Raw genomic sequence first — 19752 nt, forward strand, 5'->3', positions numbered from 1 at the left:
GCTACTGAGCCCATGCACCACAACTAGACTCTCCATGGGCTGCAACAAAGATCCTGCAGGCTGCAACCAAGACCCAGTGCAGTCAAATAAATAAATACTTAAAAAAAGAAAGAAAGAAGAAGCAATGAGCTCCAGAAATCAGGGGAGCCAAAACAGGAGAGAAGCAAAGGGAGTTTCCAGCATGATGGTGAAGGGAAGTTGCAAAATGACAGTTGTGAAGCAGACCTAGAGATCAAGTTCAAACTGTAATAGAAAGACAAAGAGCTCCTAGAGGGATGTTTCCAAGAAAGAAATGGAACCAATAGATTGATTACCTGACATGTTTGACCATATGAAGCAACCTTTGTAGTTCTTGTGGGAATGTGAAGGGTTAAATTCATTTACATAGATTAAAAATATCCATAGAAAGGAATATCTACATTGATATCTAAGCCAAAAAGAAAAATTACAATTTAACTCTGAAAATAAATGTTTTAAGAGAGGAAATGTAGGGACTTCCCTGGCAGTCCAGTGGCTAAGACTGTGCTCCCAATGCAGGGGGCCTAGGTTCAATCCTTGGTCAGGGAACTAGATCTCACATGCCACAATTAATAGTTCACATGCAGCAACTGAAGATCCTCCATGCACCAACTAGAAAATCCCACATGCCGCAGCTAAAAATAATAATGGAAATGTAGTCAGAGTAATCCATATTCACAATCCATAAACCATACTCTACAGTCAAAATATTATACATATTGAATATTTATTTCATAATTGATGGCTCAGTGGTAAAGAATCTGCCTGCCAATGCAGGAGATGCAGGTTCGATCTCTGGGTCAGGGAGATCTCCTGGAGTAGGAAATGGCAACCCATTCCAGTATTCTTGCCTGGAAAATTCCACAGAGAGAGGAGCCAAGTGGGCTACAGTCCATGGGGTTGCATGAGTTGGACACAACTGAGCACACACCCAAGAACAAGGAATTGATCTATAATTCTATTTGGATGACTAAGGGAAGACGAAGTATGTGTGATGGAAAAGGAAATATAAGAGCTACATCTCCTTCTTTTCTATATTTTATAATTTTATTTATTTTCATTCATTTATTTTTGGCTGTGCTGGGTCTTCATTGTTGCGTGAGTTTTTTTTTCCCTAGTTGCATTGCAGTGGCTCCTCTTGGTTGTGAAGCATGGGCTCTAGGGCACATGGGCTTCAGTAAGTTGTAGAACGTAGGATCAACAGTTGTGATTTCCTTTCTCTGGAGTACAGACTCAGTAGTTGTGGCACATGGGCTTAGTTACTCCAAGACATGTGGGATCTCCCCAGATCAGGGATCGAAACTTGTGTCTCCTGTATTGGCAGGCAGATTCTTTACTACCGAGTCAGCAGGGAAGCCCCTACATCTTCTAGGTTTTTTTCCATCTCCTTCTATTTTAAATGTAAATAGCAATTTAAAAATTCCTATTGACCTTCCCAGCCAATAGCTGTAAGAAATAAATTTCTGTTGTTTATATGCCCTTCCCCAATTTTAAAATTAGATCATCTGTATTGGTCAAAATATGGAAGGAAATATCAGGGACAAAAAGCCTGATAAACCAGTAGTTGTCTTTGAGGGGTGGGAATCAGGGGTGGTAAGGGGAGGGGAGAAGATTACCTTTTATTTTTTAAACTTGTCATACTACCGCACAATTGCACTCATCTCACACGCTAGTAAAGTAATGCTCAAAATTCTCCAAGCCAGCCTTCAGCAATACGTATAACTGTGAACTTCCAGATGTTCAAGCTGGTTTTAGAAAAGGCAGAGCAACCAGAGATCAAATTGCCAACATCCGATGGATCATCGAAAAAGAGAGTTCCAGAAAAACATCTATTTCTGCTTTATTGACTATGCCAAAGCCTTTGACTTTGTGGATCACAATAAACTGTGGAAAATTCTGAAAGAGATGGGAATATCAGACCACCTGACCTGCCTCCTGAGAAACCTGTATGCAGGTCAGGAAGTGACAGTTAGAACTGGACATGGAACAACAGACTGGTTCCAAATAGGAAAAGGAGTACATCAAGGCTGTATACTGTCACCCTGCTTATTTAACTTCTATGCAGAGTACATCATGAGAAACTCTGGGCTGGATGAAGCACAAGCTGGAATCAAGATTGCAGGGAGAAATATCAATAACCTCAGATATGCAGATGACACCACCCTTATGGCAGAAAGTGATGAAGAACTAAAGAGCCTCTTGATAAAGGTGAAAGAGGAGAGTGAAAAAGTTGGCTTAAAGCTCAACATTCAGAAAACTAAGATCATGGCAACTGGCCCCATCACTTCATGGCAAATAGATGGGGAAACAGTGGGAACAGTGGCTGACTTTATTTTGGGGGGCTCCAAAATCACTGCAGATGGTGACTGCAGCCATAAAATTAAAAGACGCTTGCTCATTGGAAGGGAAGTTACGACCAACCTGGACAGCATATTAAAAAGCAGAGACATTACTTTGTCAACAAAGGTCCATCTAGTCAAGGCTATGGTTTTTCCAGTAGTCATGCATGGATGTGAGAGTTGGGCTATAAAGAAAGCTGAGCGCCAAAGAATTGATGCTTTTGAACTGTGGTGTTGGAGGAGACTCTTGAGAGTCCCTTGGACTGCAAGGAAATCCAACCAGTCCATCCTAAAGGAGATCAGTCCTGGGTGTTCATTGGAAGGACTGATGCTGAAGCTGAAACTCAAATATTTTAGCCACCTGATGTGAAGAGCTGACTCATTTGAAAAGACCCTGGTGCTGGGAAAGATTGAGGGCAGGAGGAGAAGGGGACGACAGAGGATGAGATGATTGGATGGCATCACCGACTCAATGGACATTGGTTTGGATGAACTCCGGGAGTTGGTGATGGACATGGAGGCCTGGCATGCTGTGGTTCACGGGGTCGCAAAGAGTCGGACATGACTGAGCGACTGAACTGAACTGAACTGAACATTTAGTTGATTTTGAAAAATGATTTACATGTATTTTTTTTTTATTCAAAATATGTTTTCAGAATAGTAATTGAGGAACTTCCCTGGTGGTCTAGTGGTTAAAAATCTGCCTTGCAATGCAGGAGAAGCATGTTTGATTCCTGATCAGAGAACTAAGATCTCAGGTGTCTCAGAGGAACTAAGCCTATGAGCCAGAAGAGAGTCCATGCACTGAAACCAGGACCTGAAATAGTCAAATAAATAAATAACAGAATTGTTTTTTTAAAAGGAAATAAAATTTAAAATTGCAGAAAAACTGAATTTTTTCAGTTTTTGAATTCATGAATTCATCACCATCCTAGGTCCAGACATCACTCAGAAGCCAGAGCTGTTAGCCCTAAAAGCAGCATCATCTCTGCAGAACAGACACACATTAACCAGGCTCAGGAGAGTAATATTTCAAATCAGATGCCAATTCATTAAGTTATAAGGGGAAGCAGGGCTTTGAAGCAGACTGGATCTTCTTGTTCACTGATGAGTGCCTTCTCTCCCTGTGGGCGGATCTACATAGGGAACAGTGTGGTTTTCAGCAGGTTGCTTGGTGATCCAGAGCACAAGTGAAGTGGGGAGGGGGCGGTGAATTGGGTAGTTTCAAAGAATGATGTTTCCATCTCCCTTGTTCCTGGACCAGCATCTTTGTCCCCAGACAGGGCTAGGATGACACTCTGGTGATTGCTTCTTGATCTCTTTTCGTTGATTGTCCAGACTCCTCCTTACTAGCACCTTCTTTTCTTTAGTTGTATCAATATCTTTATTCAGGTTACAGTCTAGACTGAGCCTGACAGTGATTCTGTTTCCAGTAGGTAGACTGGCACATCTCTACTTTAAAGCATTAGAGACTTGTCTCCAAACAGACAACACATTTACAAAGCACCCCCGATGTGTCAGGCTCTGTTCTAAACTCTGGAGTTGCAGCAGTCAAGGCTGCCATCTGACCCAGCCCTCAATGAGCTTACAGTCTGGTGAGGAAAACAGTGTATGCGATGTGAAGGAGCAGCCTAACTCTCAGAAGACAACTTAATTTACTTTATTCTAGTTCTTGAGGTGAGGACACATCCTGGTTGTCTCCAGAAAACACCTACTACAACGCACCATGGGGAGGGGCTGTTGAGTAATGAATCTCATCTTGATAGAGAAAGAAGATCCATTTCTCAAGCACATATTCCCAGCCTCCTGTGGATTCTATGCCCCAAATCTTCCCAGTAAAATGATTTTCTGCTTAAATGCATCTGCCGTTTGTAACCAAGAACTCGGACTAGTACAGCAACCGTTTCAGGTATCTGTATACGAGAGAACAAGTTCCCAAAAGACAGTTGCAACCCCTCTGCCTCAGGGCTGCAACCAACCTGGAACCTTTCTGATCTGTGCTTTCCATTCAGCACAAAGCAAGACACACAGGCTGTCTCAATAAAATCTGGTTGGCTGAGTCACTTAGTAAGTTCAATCACAAGCTGTTCTATGTACTTAAATTGCAAAGCTAGTAAGAACTAGTTGCTGCCTTCAAAGATGTCCACATGCACCTTCAAGCTAATATATGCAAAACTGAGGCTGTCATCTTTCTTTCCTTTTCTGTCAACTTGTATATCAACTCATACTTAGTGTCTCATGCTCCAACCACACTGAACTATTTGCACATCTCACATCCCTCTGCTGGGATTTCAACAGTGAGTAGTTTGGTGTTCTTAGAGCACAGCGGTGGGAGAGAAAGACAGCAGGTAATTGGGCTGCTGCTTGTAGACCAGACCTTGAAGGCCAGTTAGAGCATTCTAGATGTATTGACTGCTATCCCAGGTTACTTTCCTTGGTCTGAATAGAATATCCCATAGTTTAGCTTTTCCTCTTCTACTGAAGGAAGTCTGCATAGAAGAGGGTACAAGGTTTATATGTCCATCATCTTGGCCAGAGATGCAGCTGCAATCGAAGTTCTCATTTTACAGATAACAGAGGCTTCAAAGGACTTGACTGTAGAGCTAGCAAGTAGCAAAACAAAGGCTTGAATGAAGTTTCCAGACTCCAAATTCCCATTCTTTCCTGTATTAGGACGGCTCATACAGAGTGTTTTGTGTGTGTTTGAGGTAGGGGAATCGCCCTGATCTGTTCTTGGGGGAAAATTCTCCTTATCACCCATACCAGGGGCTAAGTTTGTTCTGCTTGCCTCTCCTGGCCTAGTTCCCTTCCCTAGAAGATACTGTATCTTCATAAATCCTCACAACAGTCCTGTGAGGTATTACCATCCCTTCATTATTATAGATGAGACTGAAGCTCAGAAAGTTTAAATTTCAGGCTCCAAAGTTTAAATTTCAGGCTCCGGAATCTTCACCACCTTGCTTCGCTGAGGTCCGTCCAGGTTTGGGAACACCAAGCTGATGAAGCGGGGACCAAAGGGTGATGAATGAAGACAGTGCCGGGGACCCGGCTGGGGTTTAAGGCTGAGGACCAGCAGGTGGCGCGGTGGAGGTGCGGCTGCCCCGTACTACCTCACCCCTCGTAGGCCAGATGTACCAGAACTAAACGGGGCGAGCTCGGGGAAGTAGGCTCGCAGGGCGGGGAGTAGTTTTCCTGAACCCAGAGTCTTCAAGGAGCTCCGTTCTCGTTCGGCCTCCAGAGGACCTCCCGAGCCTCGCTAAAGAGTCACGACCCCACCGGGCGACCGCCGGGCCGCATCAGCCAGCCGCCCGCACGGCGCGCCCCACTGTGCAATTCATTTGATAGGCCTGGGACTCCACAGCCCCCACCTGTCGACCGAGGAGGCGGGGCGTGGGCGGGGCTTGTCCCGTAGGGCCCGCCCCCTGTCCCTGAGCCGCGGGCGCGCGACGAGATATAAGGCAGCCTGGAAACAATGCGCCTGCATCTCGCGCTCCCGCGCAGCTCCCGGGAGCGTCCGCGCCGCCGTGCGCGAGCGAGGGCGGGAGCGCGCGCTGGGGGGCTAACGCCTGTGTGCGGGCCTCGCACTCGGTGGCGCGCATGTGCAAGTGTGCGGGCTGCTTCGCTGCCCCGAGCGGGCGGGGAGCCGGTCCGCTCCAGGTGGCCGGTGGCGGGAGCGAGGTGAGGCTGCGGGCAGCCCGGGAACGGGCGCGGGTCCCGGGGGACGGGCTGAAGTCTGCCTTCTGGGCACAGCGCGCCCCCGCCCGACCCGGCCGGGCCCTCGGAGCTGCGCTCCGGGCGGCGCTGGCAAAGTTTGCTTTGAACTCGCTCCCTGCAGCCTAGTCCGCGCGCTGTGAGCTGCTTCCCCAGGCACGCTGACCCGGGGCCGGGCTGCCCGGGACGCTAGGGAAGGGCGCGGGCTCCAAGCCGTGAGGTTGGAGAGGTACGAGAGCCTGGCAGCCAGCTGTACTGGGGGGCCGGGGGACGCCTCCCTCCCTGGGCCCGCACCTGGGTCAGCACGTCCCCCTTCCCTCCCGCAGGGAGCGGACATGGACTTCGATTCGTACCAGCACTATTTCTACGACTATGACTGCGGAGAGGATTTCTACCGCTCCACGGCGCCCAGCGAGGACATCTGGAAGAAATTCGAGCTGGTGCCGTCGCCCCCCACGTCGCCGCCCTGGAGCTCCGGTCCCGGCGACGGAGACGCGGGCCCTGGAATTGGTCCTCCGGAGCCATGGCCCGGAGGGGGCGCCGGGGACGATGCAGAATCCCGGGGTCACTCGAAAGCTTGGGGCAGGAACTACGCTTCCATCATCCGCCGAGACTGCATGTGGAGCGGCTTCTCGGCCCGGGAACGGCTGGAGAGAGCGGTGAGCGACCGGCTCGCCGCTGGCGCGCCCCGGGGGAACCCGCCCAAGGCGCCCGCCGTCCCGGACTGCGCTCCCAGCCTCGAAGCCGGCAACCCGGCGCCCGCTGCCCCCTGTCCGCTGGGCGAGCCCAAGACCCAGGCCTGCTCGGGGTCCGAGAGCCCAAGCGACTCGGGTAAGGACCGCCCCGGGTCATCCAAGAGGGGGCACCCCATGGGTGGCCAAACCTCTGCAGCTGAGGTCAGGCACTGGGTCTGCGCAAGCCCTTCCGCCATCTCCCTCTCCCTCTGGCTGAAGCTGCCGGTGTAGCCCCCAGCGGTGTCTGTCTGGCACGTGGGAGTGTTAGTAAACAGTTTGAAGAAGTGGCGTGGGAGCCAGCGTCCCTTTGATGATGATTGGAGCCCCAGGGGACAAGGGAGACAGGGTGAGGCTTGGCGCTTAGGGAGAACAATACGGGGATTGGACCATAGGGGATTTCTGCCCTCCGAAGGCTGGAAGGGGTCCCTTAAGGGTCACTCCAGACTTGAATTTTTTGTTGCTGTCTCCTTCTCTGGGAAACTCACTACCCTGGGGAGAGAAGCTGAGAAGCCTTTTGTGCAAAGCCAAAGCCTTCATCCTTTAAAAAACCTGGTCTCCTGCCTGCTTTATTTTAACATGACAATAATGGTTCCTGCTGCATCCCCCCTCTTACCACGTATTCATCCTCACCATCACCCATGAGACAGGTAGTGGAGGAATGACTGCTCCCCATTAACAGATGGAAAAACCAAGGCTTAGAAATAGGAAATCGCCAGAAGTGAACGCCAGCTTCCTGCCATCCAGCCAGCTTTTTTTGCTCAATCCTCCATCCCAACCAGGCACTTTTCTGATGTTTAGAGGAACTTATTGGTAGATTATCTGAGAAGTGGTACATCTTGCCATTTTGCTCTGGCCTGAGGTGGGAAGGTGTTCCTCTAGGACAATTCATCTGAGGGCTTTCAGCTGCTTCATTTGTATTCAACAAATGTTCACTGGCCTCTACTTTGTGCTAAGCTCTGGGGTTAGTGCTGGGGGTCACAGATATGGAGCTCCAGGCTCCCCTTCCCCATCCTTGAATGCAAGTGTACATCTCACTGAGCACAGCCTGCTGCATCTGTGACACTAGACTATGTTGTTCTTAGCCTAACCTCTTCTTCGAGGTGCCCATGAGAAATACTGGGGAGGATGTTTTATAGGGTGCACACTGAGGCTTGTGTCAGATAAATCAGGACTGAAAACTCAAGTAGCTTTTAAGAATAATTTTACATGACCATTTACAGGGAACTGGGGAATGGGTATGGAGGTTGTCATACACTTAAGGGTGAGCGTAAGGAAGGAAACACAAAGAATTAAAAGTCAATTTTTTTTTCCCAGTTCACTATGTTAAGGTCATTTTTAACCTGCTTGCTTTTTACACCAAGACCTTCTGTTTGTTTAATGGCTGGAATGGAAACTTTGAGATCAAGAAACCAATAAAGATGTATCTCTACAAAAGCTGATGGAATGGTAGAGTGGAAAGTGCATTGTTTCGGGAATCTGAAGATCTTAGTTTTAGATCCAGAATGTTATAAAGGTGCTGTGTGGACTTGGCTGACCTGAGTCTCAGTTTCTGCCTTTGCACGTTAGGGAGTTTGACCTGATCATCCAGCTGAGGACATGTCCTTGTCTGGGTAGAGTTAGATGCTGCTCTCTGAAAAGGAGAATGGTGTCTCACGTTATTTTTTTCTTAAGCAGAACCTTCCCCAACTATGGGGCTTAACCCTGAAGTATTAAAGGTTTGGGATGTGGGGAAACCTCCTGAATCATTTTCTAACCTGCCCTTTACCCTGAACCTGTTTGCAAGCTCCTGGTTCACTTACAGGCCACATGGCCCAGAACAAAATGCAACAGATTGCAAACAATGAGGGGGGTGGGGAGAGTGACTGACGGCAAAGCTCAGCCAATAGGGGCTAGGGGCTGAGTAAGACCGCATTCCAAACTCCGCTCAGCCAGCCAATCACAGGTCTTGGGGCCAGGAGGGCTGAATGGTCAGGTTTTATTAATGGAGAAATAATGCGATTGTCCACACAATGGAAGCCTTCCTGACAAAGGGGCTCAAGCTTCGTGATTTGCGAAAGAGGCCGAGAACTGAGCTCTTCTGTTGTCAGGCTGAAATGCATAAAGGTGGCCTTCTCTGTGGGGGCTGCAAAACAGTGCGGAGCAGTAACGTTCTCCCCTAATTGTCCCTCTCCTGGCTGGGGTAACCTAAGAGATCTTGGAATAAGGGAGTGATAGAGGCAAGTCCAGGTGTTGCTAGTGTTTTGGCCCCTGTATCAAGACATTCCCTTGACGCTCAATTCCTGCCCCCAACTTCTGACCCCCTAGCACAGGTAGCTTGGAAATGGTCTTTTGTACCTTTGTGAAGTTCCTGCTGCTTCTGCCGACCTGTGATTACAAATCCAATCCTCTTCTGGTCCAGGGAAGCGGGTGGGGCAGGCGACCTATAAATGATGGATGACTTTAGAAACCCATTGAACCCAGGAGCAAAATGCTCCTAAGGGAAACCCTTTCCCTCCCCTCTGTGGGTGAGGAGGGATGGGTTGTAGCCCTCCCTTCTCTGACTCTTCTGCTGAAAGGGATGACAGAATAGAGAGGTGGGGGAATAATAGGATTTATAACTTGTGAAAAGTAACAATTCCCAAGTGCTGGCTGTGCTGGGCTGGAACAAAGGGCAGCTCTGCCCACAGACCCCTCATTTACAATTCTGATGGGGTATGAAAGAGCCCGACTGGGGAAGATCTTTATAGTTAAAACTTTGTCCCAGGCCGATAGCTCTTTCTCCCCATCCCGTCAGTGGGGGAGGGGAGAGCCTGTGCAGACTGGGGGCTGTTGGCTTGGGTCTGCCTTTTGTTCTTATCTAAGCCTTGCTGTGCAAAGAGAAATTGGAGAATATTTTCCTTCCTGCTTATTTCCCTTCCTTTCCTTCACACCACGCTTAGCCTTGATACAACTGAATCAGTTGTCTTTCTCCCCACTTGAATTTGTTTACATCTAAATTGGGAAAATGTTACCTCCTTTCCTAAACTCCAGCATGGGGTCTGTGTATGTGTTTCTCATGGAGTGTTTCTTCTTGATCTCTCGGACAGAGGGTGAAGAAATTGATGTTGTGACAGTGGAGAAGAGGCAGTCCCTGGGTGTCCGGAAGCCGGTCACCATCACAGTGAGAGCAGACCCTTTGGACCCCTGCATGAAACACTTCCACATCTCCATCCATCAACAACAGCACAACTATGCGGCCCGTTTTCCTCCAGAAAGCTGCTCCCAAGGAGAGGCTCCAGAGCCAGGGCCCCATGAAGACGGTCTGGAGAGAGATGCACCGGAGGAAAAGGAAGATGAGGCAGATGAAGAAATTGTGAGTCCCCCACCGGTAGAAAGCGAGCCTTCCCAGTCCTGCAACCCCAAACCTGTCAGTTCCGACACTGAGGATGTGACCAAGAGGAAGAACCATAACTTCCTGGAGCGTAAAAGGCGGAATGACCTCCGTTCCAGGTTCTTGGCCCTGAGGGACCAGGTCCCTACCCTGGCCACCTGCTCCAAGGCCCCCAAAGTAGTGATCCTGAGCAAGGCCTTGGAATACTTGCAAGCCCTAGTGGGAGCCGAGAAGAGGATGGCTACGGAGAAAAGACAGCTCCGGTGTCGGCAGCAACAGCTGCAGAAGAGAATCGCGTACCTCAGTGGCTACTAACTGACCAAAAAGTCTGACTGCTCTGTCTTCACGGAGACCCAAGTTTATTTTTTAACCTCCCCTCTCCCCCTTAGGAATTTGCACATTTCGGTTCAGGTGGGGCGGCCTGGACAATAGATTCCCAGAATGCATTGCAGCCGGTGCACACACAAGAAGGGCTCGCATTCTTGGAAACCTTGCAACCCGGCTGTCCCTCTGCCCTGACTTGCGGGAGCGCTGTGGCTTCTCTGGCGCCTTTGGCTTCTCAGGCGGGCAGCACTGAGGAGACTTGGGGTCTCTTGAGCTCACTAGCTCCGAAGAAAAGCCTGACAGATGCTATGCAACAGGTGGTGGATGTTGTCAGGGGGCTCCAGCCTGCATGAAATCTCACACTGCGGATGAGCCTTGGACTGAGAAAGGATGCTCCCACTGGTGTCTCTGGGGTAATGCTAGGACAGCTGGGCCTGGACGCTCTCCCCAGGCTCCTTTTTCCAGGAGACATACGAGCTGTCTTGAGTGAAGACGAGCTCTCAGACTTGATCAACAGGGACCATTACCTCACTGTCAGACACTTTACAGTAGCTGAGGAGTCGGAAACCTTTAACATATATATATTCCCATGTTCATTGACACCCCCTCCTCCCACTCTCCATGCTGCGATCTTGAGAACTTTTAAAGAGCTTGGCCTTTTAGATTCTTTGTCTTAAGGCCCTCCCGGCCCTTTCCTCTGAGGGCAGAGACCATCCCATCCTCACCAGAAACTTTTTTGGTTTCCTTCCACCTTTGTTATGCAATGGGCTCTAAGGCCATTTCCCACAGGTCAGAAATACTTCCCCAGGACACAGGGCAAAGAGTCCCAGCCTGTGGCGGGGGGAAGGTTTGGAGTCCTGGCTGTGAACGTGTTCCCTGCCCAGGTGTTTTCCATCTTGGAAATCCTCTCCAAGCAGATGCCAGGCACCTGAGGGGGAAGAGCTGTACCACTTCCCCTTTCCCACCTCCCTCTCATCTCAACCTCTGACTGATAAGTTTGAAGTTCTACTCAGTTCAGTTCAGTTGCTCAGTTGTGTCCGACTCTTTGCAACCCGATGGACTGCAGCACACCAGGCCTCCCTGTCCATCACCAACTTCCGGAGTTTACTCAAACTCATATCCATTGAGTTGGTGATGCTAGAACCATACAAACTGTGCTTCTCTTGCAACTCCAAGGAGCTTGCTGTCTGTAGCCACCCTTGGGCCCTCTGCCAGCCTGACGTGAGTCAGAATCCCATTCCCAGAATCTGGGCCTTATTGCAGTTCTTACTGGGAGAGCTGCTGGGACTCATCCAGTGCTCCAGAAGGCGGATGAGCTTCCTGGTGGGTTTGTAAGAAGCTTCCAGGAGCTCTGCTCAGTGGACCATGATGGGTTTTACCCAACTGGGCTCAGCCTCTCCAGGTGGATTCCAGGCACAGCCTCTGGTCTGAGAAAGTCACCTAACCCAACAAGTGTCATGTGGGCAACCCTAAGTCTAGCCTGGAAGAAAGATCGGCCCTTCTAGCACTATGCTCAGGGCAGCAGGTGCCTACTGGATGGGGGTTTGAAAATGGGGGAGGGAAGGATGCTAGAGCGCTATATGTGGCTCTGGGAAGCCAGCTGCTACTTCTAAACCTGTTATGCACAATGGTCTGTTCCTGAGGTTCCTTCCTGGCCTCAGAGAACCCCAGTGGAACTTTGCAAAAAGCCCCCCGCTTCTGGAGCTTGGTTTTGGGGAGCCAATTGACTTCTGGAACTGTCTTTGGAGAACAGGTGGGATGTAGGTTATTGATGTCTTACCTAAAGAGCTCGTGTTTTATAAGCTGCTGTTGGGTATTACGCTGGGAGCAGTCTTCTTTTTAATACTGTATTTTTGTATGCCTTTTGCAAAGTGGTGTTAATTGTTTTTGTACAAGGGAAAAAAAAAAAACAAAAACTCTGGGGTAATTCTCCTGTTGCAAAAGTCTGATTTATTTTAAAAGGCAGGTTTACCTGAAATTTTGTATTTAGTTGTGAATACTGATTGCCTGATTTTAAAATGTTGCCTTCTAGGACATCTTCTAATAAAAGATTTCTCAAATGTGTCAGAGTCGGGGGGGTGGGGGGGCAGCTTATGCCCACCATGTCCCCCAGAACCAAAGGACACTGTTTTTTAGGGTAGCCACAAGTGATCTCTAACCATGTTGCTAACCTGGTCAATCCACCCTGGGTTCCTGAAATGCCATTTCAAACATGTCTAAACAACGTAAGTTCAGTACTCAGTAAACACGAAATTGTCTTGTGAATTCCAGAGTGCTGAATTTGTATTTTAGAAGGCTTGAAATCCTGGTGTTCCACCATTAACTCATTCTGTGCCTTTTACCTTTATCTGAAAGCCCTAGTTTCCCTACTTGTAAAATGGGGATAAATGCTACTTCCCAAGGGATTGTTGTTACTTAGTTGCTAAGTCGCATCCACCTCTTTTGCAATCCTATGAACTGTATAGCTTGCCAGGCTCCTCTGTCCATGAGATTTCCCAGGCAAGCATACTGGAGTAAGTTGCCATTCCCTTCTCCAGGGGATCAAATTCACATCTCCTGCATTGGCAGGCGGACTCTTTACAACTGAGCCACGAGGGAAGCTTATCACCAGGGATTGGCAGACATTAAATGTAGACTTTTTCTTTTTCAGCTGCAAGGCTTATGGGATCTTAGTTCTCCTACCAGGGACTGAACCTGGGCCATTGGTAGTGACAGTGCAGAGTCTTAATCACTGGACCGCCGGAGTATAGACTTTAAACTGCTTTAAACTATAAAGCCTTAAATCTTTTCAGGTGGTACTTTTCTTGCCATAGGTATTTTAATACTTTTTTTTTTTAACCATGCCTACTGCCTTGTGGGCTTCCCAGGGGGTACTAGTGATAAAAGAACCTGCCTGCCAGTGCAGGAGACAGAAGAGATGTGGGTTCGATTCCTGGGTTGGGAAGATCCCTGGAGAAGGGAATGGCAACCCACTCTAGTATTCTTGCCTGGAGAATCCGCATGGACAGAGGAGCCTGGAGGGCTACAGTCCATAGGGTCACAAAAAGTCAGACATGATTGAAGTGACTGAGCATGCATGCATGCACTGCCTTGCAGGATTTTGATTCTCTGACCAGGGATCAAACCCATGCTGCCTGCCATGGAAGCAGAGTCCTAACCACTGGGCAACCAGGGAGTTCCCTTGCAGGATGTCTTTTTTAAAATTTTATGAGAATCGGTGATATGATGTGATTTTTTTTTTCTTTCTCCTTTGATTAATACAGGAACATAGTTCTCAGAAATTTGCCCTAAATGCAAGAGGGGAGACTTTAATAATGGCCACTCCTGATGGAGCACTGCCTATGTCTAAGCACCATGCTCCTTCCTACATGTTAGACCACACCAATCACATGCCAGGACTACAGAAGAGGGAACTGAGGTTCTAAGAGTGAAACGTAACTGCCCAACGTTACACAGCTAGTAAGTAAATGAGTTCAAGGGATTTGAAACCAGCTCTGCCTATCTCTAGAGCCAGAGGTCTTCACCACCACATAATAATGATTAGCTTCTTTTGTTATTATGGGGTGTGTAGAGGAAGTAGGGAATTTCATCACTTAACTGCTTGCTGGAACTCTCCTTGGGGCCACTGTGCCTGCCACTTATCAGGAAGAAGTGGAGCAAATGTCCTGTGACCAGCCACTCTGCCACATTTGTGGGTTGAGTAAGTTCGTCTTGCCCCAGAGAAGCCCCTTCTAGGACTGTGAAAGGAAAACAGGGGTGGGTCAGAAAAACCATGAGCATCATGGTAGGAGAAGGCCACTGTATGTCATGTAATCCTGCCTTACAGCTGAGACCTGGGTCGATATTGCCCACCTGCATTCCTATGAAGCCTGAGTCCAAAAGCTACTATAAATTCCTCACATTTACAAAGTGACTCTCATCACAACCTGGTAAGTAAGCAATATCTGCCACTTGGTACTGGAGCCCAGACAGTTTTGTTTTTGTTTTTGTTTTTTGGCCACACCTTGTGGCTTGCGGGATCTTAGTTACCTGAGCAAGGATGGAACCCGTGCCCCCTGCAGTGGAATGGAGTCCACTGGATCACCAGGAACTCCCCGAAACAGGTTTCTTGCTCAAGGTCACAGAACAGAATCCAAATCCCCAAATCAGTCATCTGTCAGGTAAACTTCCCACTCCACCCCTATGACCCCTAGGTCCCCAAACCCAGGGCATAAATAGCTGTTTGATAAAAACAGACTTGTATTACTGGGATAATTTCCTTAAAACTCCATATCGCTCTTTTGGTTATAGTCACTCTGTTCCCACTGAACAGAGTGGCTGTGCTGGATCTTCGTAGCTGCGTTCGGGCTTTCTCGTTGCGGCGACCAGGTTCTACTCTTCCTTGCAATACGAGGGCTTCTCATTGTGGTGGCCTCTCATTGCAGTGCATGGGCTCCAGAGTGCGGGCTCAGTAGTAGTGGCACATGGACTTAGTATCAGACCCACGTGCCCTGCATTGGCAGATGGATTCTTAACAACTGGACCAGCAGGGAAGTCCCCATTCTTCTGCTTTTGAGGCCATTTGTTAAGAAATAAGAATATTTGTAGGCACTTCTCTCCCTTTACTAGACCTTGAAAAAATTCAGGAGTCCTCAGTAAAATCATAAGAACTCCTAGGTAAAGCTGATCCTAATGTTGCTTTACAAAGCTTAATTCTCACAATAACCTGGAGGAAAGGATGGTATCAGCCCCATTTCACAGGTGAGCAAATTGGAGCTCAGAGACATTGAAGTCATTTGTCTGAGCCCAGACAGCTAGTACAGACTGCCTGACTTGCCTGACTCTTAAGCTTCAGTTCCTTTGAGTCTGAAACTCTGCTGAGAAAGGAGTGGGAATAAAGCCATCTCCTGGGGGGAAGAAAGGGTGTTTCTGGAATGTGAAGTATTTTAAGCTCCTTCCTAGCTCACTTCTGCAGACTCCTACCTCTATCTTTGTCTGAAAATAGCCAGGAGTTTATTCCTGGATTTCGGAGAAATTTTTCTACAAATTAGGTTTGCCTCTGAATAGTACACCTAAGGGACTACATACCCCTCCCAGAGATGTGGACGTAGATAATAAGGAACAGCTGAGAAGACACACGTGGCATGGAAAAGAAAGGCCATCTGCTCTGTTAGACAATCAAAGGCTAAATGGAGTGCTTAACTCCTGCCCCTACTGGTAGCTATTTTAGGGGGACTGAGACAGGTTGAACTATCTTAGAAGTGCTGAATTTGTCTTAAGTGCCCCTGGAGTCAGGATATTTCAGAATATGCACTTTAGAAGGAGAAGGGATTGGGGGGGGGGCGGTGTGGAGGGGCAGGTGGTGTGGGGAGGTGGGGGGTGGGGATGGTTTTGTTGCTCTGGAAGGTGATAGGGAGTGTGAAAGAGGACTCAAAGGATAAGATAACCAGTGGGAGATGACTGGTGACTGGTGACTGGGGAGGGTAAAGTGGAGGTCTCTAAATACGTCAGCTAAAGTTCCATGGGGGTGTGGACATTTCTACTTTAAGCTTAGTGGACAGCTCTTAATGTCTTTATTTAGAACTGCTGCTAAAGGGATCAACTGTATTAAGATTGGGCTTCCCAGGTGGCTCAGTGGGTAAAAAAGTAAAGTGAAAGTGTTAGTCCCTCAGTCGTGTCCTAATCTTTGGGATCCCATGGACTGAAGACCTCCAGGATCCTCTGTCCATGGGATTTTCCAGGCAAGAATACTGGAGTAGGTAGCCAGTCCCTTCTCCGGGGGATCAATAGAATCTGGATCTCCTGCATTGCAGGCAGATTCTTTACCATCTGAGCCACCAGGCCTGCAATGCAGGGGACCCAGGAGACGAGGGTTCCATCCTTGGATTGGGAAAATCCCCTGTAGGAGGGCATGGCAACCCGCCCCAATATTCTTGCCGGGAGAATCCCACAGACAGAGGAGCCTGGTGGGCTACAATTCATAGGGTCAAAAAGAGCTGAACATGACTGAAGCAGCTGAGCATGCACGCACCTGTATTAAGATTGCCATTTTCTTTTGGTGAGTAAATCTAAATATGATCATAAGGTCTCTAATCAGGTGAGTTATTAAACAATTAATACTCAGTGCCAGGGGTCAAGTTGGTGCCCAGGAAGTAACTGTTGAGTCACCTCTAAACTTGTGGGAAGTAGTATGGTTAGGTAACCTCCCACAACCAACAGAGCTCAGTTCCAAATCAAGCTCTCCATTTTCCAGCTTTGTGACCTTGGACAAATTATTAACCTCTCCCAGTCCCAATTTCCACATTTGTAAAACAAATATAAATCATAGCACCTGCTTCTTAGGGTTGTAGTGAGCAATACTAAGTGCTCAGTAAATGATTAGTATTATTTAAACCATTTAACAGAGAAGGCAATGGTAACCCACTCCAGTACTCTTGCCTGGAAAATCCCATGGACGGAGGAGCCTGGTGGGCTGCAGTCCATGGGGTCCCTAGGAGTCGGACACTACAGAGCGACTTCACTTTCACTTTTCACTTTCATGCATTGGAGAAGGAAATGGCAACCCACTCCAGTGTTCTTGCCTGAAGAATCCCAGGGATGGGGGAGGCTGGTGGGCTGCCATCTATGGGGTCGCACAGAGTCGGACACGACTGAAGTGACTTAACAGCAGCAGCAGCAACAGCCAACCATTTAACAAGCCCCACCTAGAACACCAATTAATCATATTTAAAAGGTGATAGAAGGGATTGGTAAAATAAGAAATCTTCCCAGAAGGAGTACTTAAAATAATCTGGGGTGGATGTATTAATGCCTCAAGATGCAATAAATCATCAGGGAAGGAGTAGCTAGGATCTGGGGAGACTGAGACGAGCAGAGAAGGAAAGAAGGGCAAAGACCTGAGTCTGACTGGTCCACAGCATCCCATGCCCCATGGCAGGCAGGAGGTAGGAGTCTGTGATGCTGTTGCACATATGGGCCCTCCATTTGTCCTTACTGGACACTGCGATGTCTTCAAACTGAGCTGGAGTCAATGACTCCATTCAGTCATTAAATCCTCTAATGTGTATTTTTGTTCAGGCAGTGATCCTCAAACTTGGGTGGGTCTTAAGAATCTGGAGATGGAAATGACAACTCACTCCAGTGGTCTTGCTTGGGAAATTCCATGGACAGAGGCGTCTGGTGGGCTAGTACGGTTCATGGAATTGCAAAAGGGTTGGACACAACTTATCGACTAAACAACAAACAAATCCCTAAAACCTTGATGTAGTAGGTCAGGGCCAGGAATCTACCTTGCTGATAAGCAAGGAGGAAGATGGAATCCTGTGGTCACACTTAGAAAAACATTGGAATAAGGGGTTAGAGCCAGGTCTTGTGGAGATACAAAAATATTCACAGAAGGTGCTATAGATGGCATAGTATAACGGTTAAGAACAGGGACTTGGGGTTACTACTTGTGTGATGTTTGGGCAAATCATTCAATCTCTCCAAGTCCTAGAAGTTTCCTTCTCTAAACTGGATATAATATTAATACCTACCTCATAGGGCTGTTGAAAAGATTAAAAATAAATTACTGTATGTAAGTGCTCAAAATAGTTCCTGCCACATAGTAAGAACGATGATATATGAAGTGATGGTTCCTTATGGAAGTTTCAGTTCAGTTGTTTAGTCATGTTCGATTCTTTGCGACCCCATGGACTGCAGCATGCCAGGCCTCCCTGTCCATCACCAACTCCCAGAGCTTGCTCAAACTCAAGTCTATCAAGTCAGTGATGCCATCCAACCATCTCATCCTCTGTCATTCCCTTCTCTTCCTGCCTTCAATCTTTCCTAGCATCAGGGTCTTTTCCAATGAGTCAGTTCTTCGCATCAGATGGACAAAGCATTGGAGTGTCAGCTTCAGCATCAGTCCTTCCAACGAATATTAAGGACTGGTTTCCTTTAGGATTGACTGGTTGGATCTCCTTGTAGTCCAAAGGACTCTCAAGAGTCTTCTCCAACACCACAGTTCAAAAGCATCAATTCTTCAGTGCTCAGCTTTCTTTATGGTCCAACTCTCATATCCATACCTGACTACTGGAAAAACCGTAGCTTTGACTAGATGGACCTTTGTCAGCAAAGTAATGTCTCTGCGTTTTTTTTTTTTTTTCAAATGGAAGTTTATGAGCATGCAAACATGATCACAGAATAAGGCAATATGTGTTTCAAACAAGGGCTGCAAGCCTCAGAAGGGGAAGAGAGCACTTTGGAGTCATCAAGAAAGTTCTTGTTGGAGATATAACTGGAACTACAAGTCCCAGTAGCATTCGGCTAAGTGAAGAGGAGGAAGGTGTTCTAAGCTAAGGGAATAGCTACGGGGAAGAGAGGATTGGGAAAGTTATGTGAAATCTGGGGAGGGGTCTGGTGTGATTTTCAGGCCAGGTGGTCTCATTTTTGTAAAACAAGAGAAGTTGCACTAGATTTCTAAAAGGATCCTTTTACCACAAACATCCTCTGTGTTTCTTTGAAATAGGGAAGTCAACAAAAGAAGCCGATTGTGGTTTGGGACACAATGAGATTGAGGTGCTGGGGTCATTCAAAATAGAGCACCCAACAGGAAGTTGGAAATGTGACATTAAAACTTTGGAAAGGGGGTTGAAATGAAGATACAGGTTTAAGACTCACCAAGATACAAAGATGATGAAGGCCCACAGTGCCAAGTCACAAGAAAGAGAAAGGGCCAGAGAAGCAGAGGAGAGGGCTTGAAGAAGCCATGAAATTAGAACCAGAAAGGACCTCTGATGGCTCTGCATCTTCGGTCTTTTTGCACCTCCCCACTCTGATTTTGCAGCCTTTGGGGATCCCCGGTCATGTGTAGGCTCCCTTGACAATCTGGGAAGGCAGACAGTGAGCTCCTTTTGAGAACAGGAACTTGGGGTTACTACCTATGTGATGTTTGGGCAATCACTCAACCTCCCTGAGTCTTAGAAGTTTCCCTCTTCTGGTGTGCTCTGGAGCAAACTCTATAACACAACATAAATCCTACAACATGGTGAGCTCCACTCTCTTTCCCCTTACTTGTTTTGAGCACTCTGATGCTCCCAGATTTGAACTGGCCAATCACCAAAGGAAACAGTAATGGAAACAGACAACCACCAAACCAATGGAGGGTGTTATAATTACTCACAGGCACTGTACTGGGTTGTATTTTGTCCCCCAACTAAACTCATGCCTATCCAGAGCTGTGAATGTGACCTTATTTGGAAACAGTCTTTACAAATATAATCAAATTAAGGTGAGGTCATATTGGATTAGGACGGCC

General features: G+C 47.8%; 1 protein-coding gene across 2 annotated transcripts; it reads left to right on the forward strand.

Annotated features, from left to right (window-relative positions):
- The first annotated feature begins 5814 nt into the window (after positions 1–5814).
- MYCL (MYCL proto-oncogene, bHLH transcription factor) lies at positions 5815–12535 on the forward strand. 2 transcript variants are annotated; one of them, XM_043878185.1, is made up of 3 exons: positions 5815–6035; positions 6395–6899; positions 9868–12535. In XM_043878185.1, the coding sequence occupies exons 1-3, from the start codon at positions 5955–5957 to the stop codon at positions 10464–10466; spliced, it is 1185 nt and encodes a 394-aa protein (XP_043734120.1). In that variant the 5' UTR covers positions 5815–5954; the 3' UTR covers positions 10467–12535. The 2 variants fall into 2 exon arrangements, with proteins under 2 accessions (XP_043734120.1, XP_043734121.1); XM_043878186.1 differs by lacking the exon at positions 5815–6035 and adding an exon at positions 6046–6297.
- Positions 12536–19752: the final 7217 nt, after the last annotated feature.

Source organism: Cervus elaphus, chromosome 20 (genome assembly GCF_910594005.1).
Source record: "Cervus elaphus chromosome 20, mCerEla1.1, whole genome shotgun sequence".
NCBI lineage: Eukaryota > Metazoa > Chordata > Mammalia > Artiodactyla > Cervidae > Cervus > Cervus elaphus.

What these genes read in the sequence shown, in the direction of transcription:
- MYCL (XM_043878185.1), top strand. Translation starts at nt 5,955, where the DNA reads ATGTGCAAGTGTGCGGGCTGCTTCGCTGCCCCGAGCGGGCGGGGAGCC. An exon ending in TGGCCGGTGGCGGGAGCGAG is followed by an intron (nt 6,036 to 6,394) that starts GTGAGGCTGCGG and finishes TCCCTCCCGCAG; the next exon opens with GGAGCGGACATGGACTTCGA. An exon ending in CGAGAGCCCAAGCGACTCGG is followed by an intron (nt 6,900 to 9,867) that starts GTAAGGACCGCC and finishes TCTCTCGGACAG; the next exon opens with AGGGTGAAGAAATTGATGTT.